The sequence below is a fragment of the Liolophura sinensis genome, chromosome 6 (genome assembly GCF_032854445.1).
Source record: "Liolophura sinensis isolate JHLJ2023 chromosome 6, CUHK_Ljap_v2, whole genome shotgun sequence".
Taxonomy (NCBI): Eukaryota; Metazoa; Mollusca; class Polyplacophora; order Chitonida; family Chitonidae; genus Liolophura; species Liolophura sinensis.
Window position 1 is genome coordinate 73,068,854 of NC_088300.1, and position 16,417 is coordinate 73,085,270.

At 39.4% G+C, this 16,417-nt stretch overlaps 1 protein-coding gene across 1 annotated transcript; it reads left to right on the plus strand.

Moving 5' to 3' along the window:
* Positions 1-4,347: 4,347 nt before the first annotated feature.
* Positions 4,348-14,309, plus strand: LOC135467542 (uncharacterized). The gene is made up of 7 exons (XM_064745313.1): positions 4,348-4,469; positions 5,145-5,217; positions 5,376-5,501; positions 6,952-7,047; positions 8,164-8,349; positions 9,228-9,378; positions 14,074-14,309. The coding sequence occupies exons 1-7, from the start codon at positions 4,405-4,407 to the stop codon at positions 14,307-14,309; spliced, it is 933 nt and encodes a 310-aa protein (XP_064601383.1). The 5' UTR covers positions 4,348-4,404.
* The last annotated feature ends 2,108 nt before the right edge of the window (positions 14,310-16,417 follow it).

Genomic DNA, 16,417 nt, shown 5'->3' on the forward strand with positions numbered 1-16,417 from the left:
ATCGCCGAGGGATAAAAGAGCCTGCACGTCACATTAATAGTAAACAGAATTTAGGAACGAACTTAGGTAGACAGCCGTCTTATTGTGTCTTAATAAATACCGTTTTAAGCCAGTTATTGTGCACCTTAAAAGTTTCTATATTTGATTCGATTCTCCGCCCATAATGAGGGGCGTGTGAGAGTGTCGGTCGGTGTAGACACACAACAATATATCGCCTTCCTTTCAATACGAAACTAGGACTTGCCATTAATAGTCTTGCATATTTGACTGATAGCACGATACATTTATGTATTCGTAAGGGGAGTAGGGCATGAAAGGAAACGCAGAAGCGCTCAAGATTTCTTTCTGTCCAGAATTACACTTGCTATGCATAGAGTATAAACTTGAAGTCTTTACTAATGCGCCATGATAAGAAGGCTGTCCAGATACAGTGGAACTGGTTGAACGAACAGCCTTTCAACACGAAGTTCATACTCAATGTGGGTATCGCGGACACACAAAAAATATTATGAATCCTGTCACCACTGACTTTATTTAATTGTGTTTATTCATAGAAGGCGCGTCTCTCATATACTGCTGCTTATATTTGCTCAGCGCTGAGAATTTTGAATCTGAATGCATGGAAGTGATAAAAACGCCGTGAATAAGGACTGTCGTCGTCTTCTTAGCGGAATGTGGTCAAGGGGGGTGGGGGGGGGGGGGGAGTTCAGTCCTCAATAGTAGGCGTAAAGTTCCTTTTTGTGTATTCCCTTCGCCTGTGCATAAGTACGCAGTGAACATCAACAGCTAAATGAACTCGTGTTTTTAGATTTCCATTGAACTATACTCATACATAAACCTGGCAGTTACACCCATATACATGAGGCGTAGATTTAAGACAGCCCCTATATATACACACACACCCAATACTAAGAGACAACATTGCTGAACATAGGAACAAGCCTAGTAAATAGCCAATCAGCAATTTATGTATAAATATGGCTTTTTGTACAAGTCACGAACGCCCAGTTCAGTTGAAATCATCGTTCGCTCTAGTTGTATTCAGTGCTATTGGTTACGTCTTTTGCGAAATGACCCTATCTTATTACCCGAGATATTGTTCGTTTTCATCTCTACCCCAAAACCTACACACCTACCCCCCCCCCATCCTCACACACACACACTTCCCGATCCCTACACAAATGCACACACTCACATCCACCTTACTCTCCCTCTAAATAAGAAAAAAAAACATTGTACACAGATATATATTTATCGTTCATCTTAAGCTATCCCTGAAGATCCCTGGTATCTTTGCACTATTACACAGATTCTGAGGGCCGGCTACACACCAGAGTAATTGCAGATTTGTGGTACCTTGTTGGTACTTATACACTATATTTATTTATATTTTGAACTAAACGCGAAACCAAGTTGAGTACATACTTCTGCACAGCAACGCCCCGGAGGCCGCGGAAAGCAACAACTTTCAGCGCGGTAAATGCTACATCTTCAAATCACATTTGGTGTTTAGAGGAAAACGCGAGTTGTCCGGGTACTGTGATTGGATGGTCGTCTATTGTATCACCCAGTGCTGTCCCAGAGTACGGCATCTGTAAATACTGCGTTGGCAGCAAAAACTTAAAGATTAAAACTTGAATAATGTTATACAACTAAGTTGAAATGTGTCCAGGTAACATATTTTCCGAAACGAGCATCCGTGGTATACAGAAAAGACGCACAGCAAAACAAGTTGAGGTACAGCAAAGACGGGGGCATGATAATAGGTTCTTCCGTGTACAAGGTTACACTGGTGTGGCCACCCTAGCTGTGTGAGGGTGAGAAGTGTGCTACCCAGCAGGTGTATTTTGCAAACGATTGAAGTTTTATCTCTATACAACCCATCTCCTTGTGATAAACTGGGCGTGACCAAAGCATCACTGTTAGTACTGCGTCAGCCAAAATTGCCTTCTCCTTGGGCCGGAAAGTCCTGAAGTAGGAATGATAGAACACGTTTATGATCCGAACCTGTGTGCGCTCGTGGCTAAGGTCAAACAAGGTCATGAGGAACACAAATAGAACACGAGATTTCTAAAGGACTCCTGTCTCGCGGTTTTGTTAGCGAATTGTCCTGTTTGATTTTTATATTATATACATCCGACTTATTTCTCCTTGGCTAAACATCATGGATCGGAAGTTCGACGAAGAAGGGGTGCGATTAGGTGCAATAACGACAAACGGGACTGACCTACAGCTACATACATTAGTACGGATTATTATTTCAAACGCACTTGCTAAATGATAGAGAACCATGAGTCAGCAAAAAAAAATTGTTTTACAATAATGTAACATAATGTGTAACAGAAAAGTGGCTAACTGTAGATTCAAAAGAGGCAGCTAATGTGGTAAGTTCTTTTAGAATAAATGCATGCAATTTCCCTTTTGTTTTAAATCACAAGGTATGGTCTAAATCTCATCAATGTGCCAGTACTTACACCACTTACACCAAGAAAACAATAACTTTTATTCATGGATTGGTTTATTTATCGCCACTGTCAAGACTTTGTCACTTATATGACAGCAGTCGGTTTTATGTAGGAACTCACTGACCTTTGACAAGATACTGGCAAACTTTATCACATGTAACACACAGACTTGCACGACATATTGTTGGAAGACATGTGGTCTCTAACGAACGTGATAGCGTGTACACTGCCCTACGAGTTTACAGTACACTACTTGCAAGACCCCTACAAACAAACCGAGATTAAAACTGCACCGTTATAGCCTAGTAGCTTGGAGTCATCGTTCGCTCTAGTTGTATCGCGTCCCCAGAATTTCATCGAGGTCACTCTGTGATAAACACTCAAACTGTACTGGTTTTAGTACTGGTAAAATCATAATTAAGCCATGATATCAGCTGTATATTACACCTCGGAAATGTCAGTTGTCCGACAACTCAGGCCCTGAGTTACACATGGAAGCTTCCGTCGTACGACCTAAGAAGAACTGAACTCACGTGTATAGTTATGCACTAGTACGGGCGAATATACGGATATATCATGGCATTATGGCACGGTATGGACTGTCACTCGAGAACACTTGCCTTTCTGTTTAGACTATAATAACAACAAATTTAGGATGGAAAAGCAAATCATGTACTTGTAATAAATGAAAGATCACCACAGGCATCCTGACTTCAGAGTAATGTTAACATAAACTATATTTGTATATAAGCGGATAATTTTGGGCAATACTAAACAAGACTCAGGTGGCGTTCAGTGACATTTTCCAAATCTTCACTATGTTCGCAACAAATTCTTGAGTGTGAAGGAAAATACCAGTTAGTTAAATCAAGAATTTTTGCACAAGTTGTTCATATTTGTGGAAAACAACGATGGTCTAAACTTGTTTATTGTCAAGAGTTATTTTAACGAACAAAGCGATATGTTAACGAACAAAGCGCTATATTAACGAACAAAGCGCTATGTTAACGAACAAAGCGCCATGTTAACAAACAATTAATTCATTAATTCACTTGAATCCTTTAAACTCCATGTTGAACCAATTCTAAACGTGGGATGTTAAGTGCAAAAAATGCTATGGCTTCTCCTGTTATGTTTTAAAAGATTGTACAATTGTCCCATTGTAGAGAATTGCTTTTAGGACGACACATATGTCATTAACGTTCATCGACAGTCATGTTTTAAAAAATGAAGCAATTTTTATGGCGTCGTTGAGGGTCAGATAAATGAACCAACGCCATTTTAACGACACAACGTTGCAATATCCAAGAGGAACAAGCAACAGCGGCACTCTCTAAAATCACGAGAGGTGGCGCTAGTCTGAAGCAGGACCTTGAGTTGTTTGACGTCAGATGGCGCTAATCGTTTCAGTCGAATTAACTGTTCTTTCTTTCATGTGACGTCATAATGATGAGCTGGGAAAGCAGCTTTTGACGTCAATAAAATGACGTGAAGGTCCTACTGGCCGGCGTTTGACGGGTCCCCAATATATGGGCTGTCAAGATATGTGCGATCTATTTCTAGCCAAATGTAACCTATACATTACATACATACACGTATGCAAAATAAGAAAACAAATGTAACACTATCATTTCATATGTAATCAACATTACAACTTTCAGTTTCAGAATAAAACAGTTTGAAGAATGTTCAGCACTTCCTTGTGGGATATATCCGGCATTCTTAAAGAGCCAGCCGTGGAAACGTAACAGGTCTCTATTGTGACGCTGCATAGCGACACTCAGTAGTATCGCTTGGTTCGGCGCTGGGCTTTGGAGAATGACGCCACAAACGGTTGACGTCATCCGACACCAGACGGCATGGTGGGGACGTTGCCGTAGGTCTGCAAACGAAGTGAACCAGCCGAAAGTGAATCCGCAAAGGCCATTCTTCTGTCACTATGGCGGCGTCAAGTTCCCAGTCGAGCAGTGAACAGGGAGTCAAAGCGGATGATGGTATTAAGAAGTATGTGTATATTTTGATCATTAGTTAGCGGTGAAATCTTTACGTCCTCATGGCTGATAAGGTTGAACGTTGAATATACAAGAAAATCACTAAGTTTTTACAGACAATATAACTGATAATATAATAGAGTAAACACAACATTCGACCAAATGTGTATATGTATAGATAAATTATCAGACATGAAGTTTAAAACTCGTATTTATATATTTTTCTGACGTCTACTCAAAACCTGTTGTATAAGGATATAAGGGGCATTAATAGTTCCTGCGCGCTTTCCATGGTAACTTTAGATCCTTTTTTATATCTCGGCTTTTTTTCTTTCACCTTTATTTGAAATGAGAAAAAAAAAAAAAAGAACAGCCATTTTTCTCGCTAGATGCTGTCGGTGAACAAAGTCAACAACGTATATAAATATAGTGTGTGTTCGTAAATCAGTTTGCGCGAATCGTCTTAAATCTACCATGACAAACACCACAGTAGGCATTACTAAAATTCAGTTTTAATTTTGCAATCTGTTGATTTTTTTGAGAAGTCAAAAAAGTTTTCACTTAAAACAATGACAGTTAGTCTTATTTTCTCAATAATATGATTCCGTTGCTTGTGTTTCTGTATATAGTTTTCACAGTGATATATCTAGTTATGTGATATTAACGTTGTTGTATATTCATCTTACAGGGTTCGATTCAGGAGTCAGGTTCAGCGCCAGTTCAAGAGGAAGGGCACGGAAGGAGTCACTGAATATAAGGATGTGAGTTCACTGATAACTATGTAATCTGCTTATTTTCCATGCCTAAATAATTCTTTTCATTATTATTAGTTTTTAAAAAAATTGTTTTTGTTGCTCCCCGCTCAGCTTACGTCTTTAATCAGTTTTGCACTCACATGCCTACTGTTTAAATCTTACAGAGGTACCGCTGGTTCACATTTCAAGAGTACTCTACTAAATTCAAACCCAAATCCAAGCTCGTCTGTAAAGACAAAGAGAAGATGGAGTTACAAACGTCTTATGACAGGAATTACGTGGAACATCAGGTAAAACAATAACAGTCCTGGATGAAAAAGTGTACGCTTGGGTAACACAAATTTAGGAGATGCCTTGTAACTGATGACCGGTTTAGTCATACCACTGAAACTCCTGTGTCGACTCACTTCAGTGGCTCCGCATTGTTTGATGTCCACATCACACTCAAAACTGAACCCTATCGGAGAATAACACTCGTTATTTTACCGGATTCTGATGGATAGTACACCCCTTAATGGGTCAGGGGCCAGTGGTTCAAAAAGTATTAACTTTAGTGTAGACTGAAGTGCCATTTTTTAAATTTTATTTATTTAATTAGTGTTTTACGCCACACTTAAGAATATTTCTCTTATCCGACGGCGACCAGCATTATGGTGGGAGGGAACCGGGCAGAGCCGGGTGGAAACCCACGACCATCCGCAGGTTGCTGCGGGAAAGTGTCATTTAAGAATTTGTATTAGAGACCGATTTTGATTTAAAAGGGCCCGGTTTTTCAAAGCTATTTTAGAATTAATAGAAGATTTAACTTTAAACAAAGTCTTTAATTTTGTACTTAACCTGAAAAAAAAACCTTAACCTGGGTGAGCGAGTGAGTGAGTGCTTGGGATTTAACGTCACACTTCACAATTTTTCAGTCATATGGCGACGAAGGAATCATTTAGAGTTCATGTAATGTGCCTTCTTGTTGCAGGACCGCTCTTTTATCCAGTACTGCTTCACTGAGACGCCTTATCGAGGGCACGTAAGCCGCCCCGCCTAAGCCATTACACTGATACGGGTCAAGAATTGTGTCACAGTATACTAAATATGAACTAAAACTGTGGCTGTTATGTTTTGACATGGGACAACCCTACCTTATATGAACACGGAAATAATTCCCCGGCTCTAATTGCTCGTGTGACTTGGTGGCAATAAGTGGTCAAGGGCTCTTGTAGGGCGGTTTGAGCAGTCTCTCATCCGCTGAAGATCACTTGTTCACCAACATGGCGTGCTAGTACGTCAGACGTGAGAAAGTCCGTCAGTTAATTGACAGATGTGGGTAGTTTACTCCGGCGCTCCGGGCTCTTCGGTTTCTTTCTCTCATAAATAAAACTTTTTCAACATGGTTGAAGCATTTCTAACTATCAATAAATTTAATTTACTTTGGGTCAAAAAATAGGTCAACAATTTTCATCTGGCTCTGAAAAAATAAACACAAAAAAACAATGTGTCCCGTAGTCGTGGCAGATGTGTATACATTAGAGTAATGATATTAAATTTAATTTACTTTGGGTCAAAAAATAGGTCAACAATTTTCATCTGGCTCTGAAAAAAAAACACAAAAAAACAATGTGTCCCGTAGTCGTGGCAGATGTGTAGGCCTATACATTAGAGTAATGATATGTGGTCAGTTGATGTTGATGTTCAGCATGTTGATAAATGCGTATTTGACACACTTTAGTATTCGGCTGATTTTTCTAGATCAAGATGAGGGTTCAGCAGAAGCCGACACCATATTGTCCTCCAGTAGGCAAGATGAAAGCCAAAACAGTCTACCAGGACACTTTCACCAAAAAGGTTGTACGGCTCGCTTTATTAAGACGTGTACATAAATTAATTCTCAGACTGTTTTGTCTTAAATAAATACACATCATACCACTGATGATAGCATAAATGAATGGTTTGTTGTTGGCGATTTTGTATCCATGCTATGTCCGCTTTGTTATCCTTGAACTGGCGCTGTCATAGTCATGGCATGCTCCATTTCACCTTCAAATTTCGGAAAACAGTCGATTACCGACCTCCACAGTCTGTCCTATGACTCCTACTGCAAACTGTTAAAATCTTGAGCTGTCGATCAATCACAGATGTAAATATCCATCCGTGCATCATATACAGCTTCCGTGTTCCTAGGCGATACATTCCCACTGTTCGCAGTAGCGAGGCCCAGGAGTCGGGATAACCACGTATCCAGCATTCTAACAGAAAACAGGGGCCATTTCAGCAGAGAGGTTGAACTAGATGGACTATGAATAGACATTTACCTTTGATTGAGTGATCGACGTTTCGGAATTTTAAGAGTCTTGTTATCTAGAACCCTACAAATTGTATTGAAAGGAGTAACTGGAAAGGCCGAGGAAATTGGCATTAAACTGTTTTCTGAAGCTTTACAAAGAATCCTACAAGTGTTACTGGGAGCTAGCCATGAACACAGTCATCCAGGGCTATGTCCATGCTAGGCTATGCCTCATCAGTTACAATAATAGGGCGGCTTTTTGTATTGGGTGTAAGCACTGGTATACGAGCTAGAGCTTACGTACAAAATCTCTCACAGCAAATAGAATTTTCTTCCATCCATTTTCAAGCATTTCTTCCACATTTAGTATCACAGAATTTTGTTTCATTCATGCTCAGCCTTTTTCTTTATATCATGTTAATCGAAGATGAAATCCCAAACTTTGCCCTGTATCAATACAGAAAGCTTTCTATCCTTTACGATAACCTTATTCAGTAAAGTTCAGTATACATACCTTAGTCTTGATTGGTAACACCCTAAAGGGTTGAATCGAACACCGTCGGCAAATGTTGGATTTCTGACAGATTATTGAAATGAACCATTATTAAACAAATTTACGTTGAATTTTACGTATTTGTGATATAGTTTACTGACTGTGTCGCCCGTCTATATTGCAGGAGCCGGCTGACATAGTTCCGTACGTTCCCAGCCTGCCTTTTCGTGTTCCCGCCAAACGAACGGACGTTGTGTCTGAGTATCAGACTGCCTTTATCCCTATGGAATCTCAGCGAACAAAGGCATGTAAAATGAAACAGGCCATGGAGCTACCGGCGGGGAAGATGAACGAGGTGTCCACAATTCAGGTAGGCATTTATAGCAATGGACCAAGAGTTCACCATTAAATCCTTACGTGTAATTTAATTTTAAATCGTGGTTTTATATTATTAATTTATATATTCAGTTGGCGTTGCGCCGGTGCTCAAGAATATTTCAGATATACGATGGCAGTCAGCACTATGGAGAGGAAACCGGACCGAGCCCGGGGGAAACTCACAACTATCTGCAGATTGTTTTAGATCGTGGTGTACCTAGATAACAAACATGTTATGGAAGAATAAGCTAGTTCAAATAGCACTGGGCATGCACTGTACATGTAAGAAAGCGGTAAAAGCTTTACATTAAAGTAAAAAGAAAGCTAAAATATGGAGTAGTGTGCACCATACAGATAACTGAAAACTATGCGTAAAAATACGTTCATGTCTTTTTTAAGATTTTTTAAGAGTGTTGAAAGGCGTTCAAATATTTAAGAGCTATGGAGGGCTTTATGAGCCATACCAACGGTATATGTAGAAGCTCTGACGTCACATCACCTCTTTTTCCTGATGTTCACGAGAAGAAACGAATTTTTGAGAACATCATTTCATTAATATTTTGCTTATGGGTAAAAGGAGTTATTCTTATTATGTTTACGTTAATTTCCAACGTGATTAGAGCTGGAAAACTTCCTACGTCACAGTTCCTAATCTCTGATAGTGATTATGCATAGTTTTAGGTGGTCTACTTAGTGATACCTGCTTCGATTTTAGAGGTCTTTTCCTTCAAAGATTGAACAACCCATCTTCGCGAGATACACACTGTTTATTCTACGTCAAATCCTGAATAACAACTAGGGAACAAAGTTTTCAGTGCAACATTATACACGTAGCAAATGTCAAAACACTTTCAAATTTCATTGTTTTAGCACGATTACAAAGAACATAAAAATTTCAAAAGAGTCCTGCCTATCTACCAAGGCAGTCGACAAGTAGCCGGAAACTGTCCTTTTCCGAACATCACCACCTATCGGGAGACATACGTTCAGAAAGGCAAGGATAATAAAAAGCCAAAATACTGTAAGTATTGTATCCAACTGTTCTCTTTAATAGTGAGAACCCTTCACTTACGACGTTTGTCTGGGGAGCTTGTTTTCTCCGTATTAATTTAAAACCATTTGTTTCAACGTCTGTGTACACTTCCTTGCCAGTCAGTTGTAGAAAGAGTTGAAAAAGCGGTCTACCCTGCTATTAGCTAGACTCCTGGTACAGCAGGTTATCGAAGCATAAGATGGGTGAAAATAAATTTTCACAGGGGAGAGTGAAAGGGGAATAACTCAACTGACGTTTGCATGCATCCTGAACAAACACCTTCAACTGACGTTTGCTTGCATCCTGAACAAACACCTTCAACTGACGTTTGCTTGCATCCTGAAAAAACACCTAACAGAAGTCTTGCACGTTTAAGTATTATACACGTACATCACGTTATCATAATTTTGAATGGTCGTCAAAGTCAGTTATTTTCAGATGTTATTGCACCTTTTTTGAAAATCATTTCGGTAAACCGATTCCCTACTCGCCTTCACAGCTAAGACAAATAAACCGCGAGTTCAAGACGGTCCTCATTTTACGGACGGCGTGGAAGCAAAGGAATGTCCCCCTAGACCGGACTCGTTCCCGGATTTCAAACCTGCAAAGCTTGGCCCAATGATAGCTTTTGAAGGAAAGAGTACTCAACGGTCTGATTACAAAAGTTGGCCTGTCAAGCTACCAAGCAAGCCGTTCTGGGTTAAGGAAATGGAGTTCAAGCTCCCGCAGGAAGGCATTCAGATGACTACCACATACGAGGTAAGGCTTGTGATTGAATCGAAGACTGAAAAGATCGGAACCAATCAATATTTTGATGTGAATCTGTCTATGAAAATAGGTTACATCAAACATGTATATGTGCAGCGATGAAGTACCCAACACCTATTATCTTAGTGATGATATCGCAGTTCAAAATAAGCTCAAACGCACACCTAGAGAAAATCCAAACCACCGCCTATTTATAAATTTCAAACTCGACTTATTTCTATAACCCGAAAACGAATCTGTTTGTGCTGGCTCTAAGCGAATCCTGTTTTGCCTTGTAAACGGGTAGGGTAGGGTACGCGTCCATGGTGCAATATCGTGTTTCCGGTTTCTCAAAGCGAAACATAGCGTTATTCATGGCCTCGTAAGAATTCCAGGCTGAAAGCTGATTGATACTTAGCAAGTATGTCAGAAAAAAAAAGTGAGAAGTCAAACAGTTTATGTCAGTTTGCATCCCTCTTCCAAAAGAACTAATTATTTATTGTATTTTTAAGAACCATGATGATCTTTCCACAGAATACCGTCAGATTTTCACTTCGGACTAAACACATCAAACTTTAGAATACAAGGCTTTTTCCACTAAGACAACTTCAAAACATATACTGCTTTTAGAGCTTATTTTTAAGCCCTATAAATTAAAATTGTGACCACCTCATGAATGTTATCTTCATCTAAAAGCAAGTTAGTGAGGTTTTAAATTTTGACTTGTATGAAATGACCTTGTGGAATAGGCCCCACATAATTCGGAGTCAGTAACCCCCAGAACTGATTTGCACGCGTCCGATGATATTTTATTGGTTTACGCTGTATAATTGATAAGCAGAGTTAAATGTGATCTTAAATGCTTGAAGTTTTACGTCGTATTTCAGAATTTTTCAGTTAGAAGATGGGAAGGAATCATTAGGAGTGTGCGTATTTATGCTGTTTCTTCTCGTGGCAGAGCGGTTTTATGTTGCTCAAAGTGTTGCCGCCACTGAAATATCATGCCGTAGACACCAGACTTTACACCCCACCCATTCACATTATACTGACACTGGGCTAACCAGTCCTGTTTCCTTGCTCTAACCTCTCAGTGCTCAGCACCAAGCAAAGCAGCAACAAGTACCATTTCTAAAGTCTTTGGTATGACCCGACCCGGATTTGATCCCAGGTCTTCTGATTTCACTGTACACGAGGTGTGGGCCACCTTCATAAACGTGTAGAAATTATCACTGGCATGCAGTCTATAATTTTTAAACGCCCACCGCCATTAGACGCAGCTTATTATGTTGTAGTAATTTTATCCTCTCTCCCTCTGTATTCGTGTCCGCCCTATATCTCCAATTGTTTTCCATGTGGCGTTTTAATTTTTGGTGTATACTTATATACAGAGATGACGATATGTCGAGACTTACATTTGCCCATTTTCACCCTTACCCGGGTAACTAGCTTGCCATCATCCCTGTATATACTATATGATTTTGTCTCCGGACTACAATACCAACTGTTTTCCACACAGAGTTTTAATTTTTGTTGCATACATAGATACACAGATGGCAATGTGTCTCGACTCATATTTGTCCATTTCTATGGTTACCATGGTAATCAGATTGCTATTTCTCTGATATCTGCTCTGTAGATAGACGTGAACTTCGTGTTCATGGCTACAACTCCGTATATTGTGTTCACTTCAACCCTGACTTGTTAAAACTGGTATTTGTGACACGGTGGCTGGGGATTCAAACCTGGAGGAAATCTCGAGGAAAAAGTACATTTCCCCAGTCTCGTGTAAGCTTGATGGCGACAAGCTTTCGAGGACGCCAATGTGAGCCTACACTAACGTTCGTTGAAGACCACATGTCTTCGGCTAATGTCTGTACGTAATACGTGGGACATTTCTAACAGTAATTTCCACAAGCTTGGTGGTTCACGCTGGGCACTGACTGCCATCGTAAAAGTTAAAAATGCTTGTGTATGGTGTTAAAGAACATTACTATCGAATAAAGAAATAATACTGACATTTGACCTTACAGCTGGATTTTTCAACCCCAAGACAAAAGTCCCCATAAACACTTCCAGAAGTAAGAAGAATCCAGTATGCGTTGTGCCGATAGAAAATAGCGCTATATCTTTTCCGGAGTCCCATTCACAAGACTCACTTTACCGGTAAGAAACTGTACGGAAATAACATAAAGAGCATTTGTTTTACTGAAGCGTCGTGTAGAAATAACATAAAGAGCATGTGTTTTACTGAAGTGTCGTTTCAGGAAGTGCGCTTCACTGAATCATCGGCCGAAAATACCATAGTGATCATGTGCCTTACTGCAGCAGTTTGCGAAAATAGCATAAATACCACTACCACACATAGCTTCTGACCTTATGCTAAAGTTTTAAGTGCAAATGGACCATAATTCACCTCTGTGGAGGTCAACACATACTACCGAAGACTAGAAAGATGTTCTATTCCACTCCCTCCCGAAGAATTCACAGGGCGTGAAGGATGTACGGTTGGCGAAAGAAACATGTGCCTGAATGGAAGAAAACTAGGTTTTTAGTTGATTAAAGTTTTATTTCACCATTTTATTTAACAAAAATTCTGACAGTACAGTCTAAATAGCCGGACTAAATCGCGTGCAGCTCTTTTGCTGGTAGCTAGTCTTACAAAGCCTGATTGACTTATACATTAGCTCACATTACTTGAGTTAGGGCTTTTCAAACGTCTGTTCTGACTCTAACGCGAGATTGATTCAAGGGAGGTGACTCTAAAGGACAAACGCACTGGACGTCAGTTGGCTTTTTTCATATATGTTTGATCAGGTCATGGGTTATCAACCACAATGAAGGTAACGCACTGCAGAGGCTGAAACTTATCGGTTACGATGAGAGCATAGGTTTCCTGTGCAACAGGTACGGGTTGAATCTCACTTGTGTCCTGGCCAAATTCTTTAAAGGAGAAGAAAACATAAAATGATGCCAGTCATATAAAAGAGCGTAAAAACTTCTCTGCAAATATGATCTTTAATATTTTTTTGGATTTTTTTGAGAGGAAAGGATGTTTGAAAATACTTTTGTATGATGGGTACTTGGGAGCAACTTTTGGTATTTATCGTTGTTGCATAATAATGTGCTAAATAAGGATGTGATGCTTGTCTAATAAATTTATTTGAATGTAAATTTGTTGTTTACATCGAAACATATGCATTTAACCTAAATTATGATAATATTTATGAACATATTAAAAATATAAATATGATCCAAATTGAGGTTTAATACATTTTTTAGCTGAAAAGAACAAATTCTAGTGCAAAATTATTGATTAAACCTGTGTTACACCCCCTTTATTGAAATTATTAAACAAAGACTATAAATACCAAAAGGTGATCCCAAATACCCACCAGACAAAAATTATGTTCCTGTGTCTTTTTCTCCTAAAGGAAAAAATCGGTATAAATATTGAAAAACCACATTTAGGAATAATTTTTCGCACTCTTTCATCTGAACTTTATGTCATGTTTATTTTTTTTCTCTACCTTTAAAATGAGAGTGAGAACTGCGGGGGCCGCAATCAGTATCAGGTGCTTGAAAAGGTGTCACATGTGGTATACTACCAGGCTGAGAAAACTCGTCTTTGCCATAATCATGTCTGAGAGATAACGACTAATGCATTTCATCCCAAAACTGTGGTGGACGAATCAAACATGTTTGTATTGATTTTAAATATGCGTATACATGAACAACTAAAGGGAAATGAAATTCATAAACGACAAAATCACCCTTTAGAGCGAGATTCGCAACATATCACTCGTGCTCATGTGTCACTTCAGTCATATTGAATAAAATTTACGTTCTGAAGCGGGATTTAACAGTGTATTCCAGTAAGGGACTAACAAGAAACAATTAATGTAACGTGTTGTTGAGTGAATGCTTCTGCACTCACAGGTCAGTATGGTCCGGCGGCCAAAGCCCCACCAGCGGCCACACCACCCCCAGTCTCAGATAAATGGCAGGCTAGCACATGCGGAAATGTACCCCTGAGTACCACATACAGGGAGAGTTTTGTCGGGGAGAGTGCCGAGCAGCGGAGAATCAGGCGTCTCAACATGAAGAAACCGCTGGAGACTGAAGGATTGGAACAAAAGTCATTTTCCTGGAACTGGGCACCTTACGGAAACTAAAGCGCGTGTGGCTTTTTCCGCCAAATGAACTTTATCAGCAGGGTATTAAGGAACGCTTGGAGCTGTTTTATTTAATTAATCACATGATGTATGCTGTTATGTCCATTCTTTATGCCATTCCTTGTTTAGACGTCTGTCCATGTAACCATGCCAGATGTTAATATGTACAAGATAAATAAATACTGTGTACAGTCTTAGACGAATATTCTTCTGTGCCAATGTATATGCATCACCAGTTTGTGTATGCGCCGTGTGATGTATTTGTCTCAGTTAGGGAACACATCTTAGGTAAAGAATACATGTCAGGTAGACATTGCGTCTCAGGTAGACATTGCGTGTCAGGAAGGGAGAATACACCTATATAACACATAGGGAATACGTCTTAGACAGGTAATATATTTCAGGCGGGTGATAAATCTCAGGTATCGAATACATCTCAGATAGGAAATTTGCATCAGGTAGGGAATTCGCCTCAGGTAGGCAATACATTTCATGAAGGGAATACGTCATAGGTACGGAGTACGCCTAAAGTTTGGAATGCGTCTCAGTGTGCATGTATTTATTATTATTATTTTATAAATAATATCAAGTGCACAGTTGTTTTTGTCAAGTAGTGTCAAAAAGAAAAAAAAAATGCCGAAGCTTATTGTCAGTTATGGTTTTGCGAACTACGTACCGTTCCATTAGTGTGGTCTATGATGTCACTTTCCAAACTAATAATAAAATAAACTGATAATAAAACTGATAATTGCACCTACAGAGATGTCCCTGCGTTGTCTTGTATGTGCTCCCTGTATATATGGCGGGTTGTTTGAGAAGGTCAAAATAACTTTACAGTTTCTTTTACAAGATATGGTTTCTTTACTTCTAGGCCATTTAGTGCTGTGTGAAATGTATGTGAGAGGACTCTCCCTGTCGTGAGTTCGAATCTACCTGCCGCTCTCTGGTCTGCTCATTCAATACGACAGAGTGTAAGAGGAAGCTGATAAGGCGTTTTGATTTGTCTGCATGATTTTTGCCCCATATTTTGAGATTTCTGGCCACAATTTCAGTGAATGTTATGTTGACTAACATGCGATCCTGGATGACAACAAATATATGAATAAAGATACAGCACTGTGAATGAATATGCCCTGGCCCACTTTAGTGATCAAAGGCTGAAGCTGTGTTGGTCTTCAGAACAGCCTACTACTCTAAAATTATGACCTACCCCATGGCTGAATTTCGTGGCGAAATTGAAAACTAGTGTTTAAGTTGAAATGTAAATTCAGGAATAATACAACAAGCGTAAGTTAAAGACAAATTTGTGATCGTAAGACATGTACTGGCTAGACTTACACTGTCAACTTCCATTTGGATATTGCTTGCATTCCTGTGCACTCCATTCCAACTGTGTGAAATTTAAACACTCAAGATTTTATGAACATATTTTGTTCACTTACACATACAAACACATGCACAAAAAATGTGTCCCTTTGTGCTTCAGACAAGATAAGTCTGAGTAACCCGCAGAAAACGCTGTATTTACACACATAATCTGATGGGCTGGTCTTGCAAAGTACAGTATTTTATACTTAAATTTAGTTTACACGTGCATGTTAAACGATAAGTTATTTGAAAGTTATTACACAATACGTAGATGGGAATGAAGATGTACAGGTTTGTCACGATATTTTACGTCTTTACGTGTGTTAATCGCATCCAGGCAGGATACGAGTCAGTTATAAGCGCTGCGATCGTAGCTTTCCCTTTGTTACATTCCCTGTAATTGTGACAAATAGCAGCCTGAGAAGACTATAGGAACGTCCTGTCAACCCGACATGGAGATGTGTGTAGCACAGCAATCCCATCAGTGGCCTGCTCTAGCACGGCACACGAATATTCGGGTATAAACAAAGTGTTTTAGCATCCGGAAGATGAATTTCCTGTTTACAGTTTAAACGACCTTGTTAAATAAACCCTATATCGCCAGTGGTTCAAAATGAACGTAGATCCTCAAAATCACATAACAATTGGTCAGCAAAGGATACTCATTCATTTACCGTTGTTTTTTGTGTATGAACATGTTTTGTTTTCCTGCTCACACTTATTGAGACATATTTTACACT

Excerpts from the sequence above, each read along its gene's own strand:
- LOC135467542 (XM_064745313.1), top strand. The coding sequence starts at position 4,405 with ATGGCGGCGTCAAGTTCCCAGTCGAGCAGTGAACAGGGAGTCAAAGCG. Across the intron at positions 5,502-6,951 it reads GGAATTACGTGGAACATCAG|ATCAAGATGAGGGTTCAGCA; the intron begins GTAAAACAATAA and ends TGATTTTTCTAG. Across the intron at positions 7,048-8,163 it reads AGGACACTTTCACCAAAAAG|GAGCCGGCTGACATAGTTCC; the intron begins GTTGTACGGCTC and ends TCTATATTGCAG.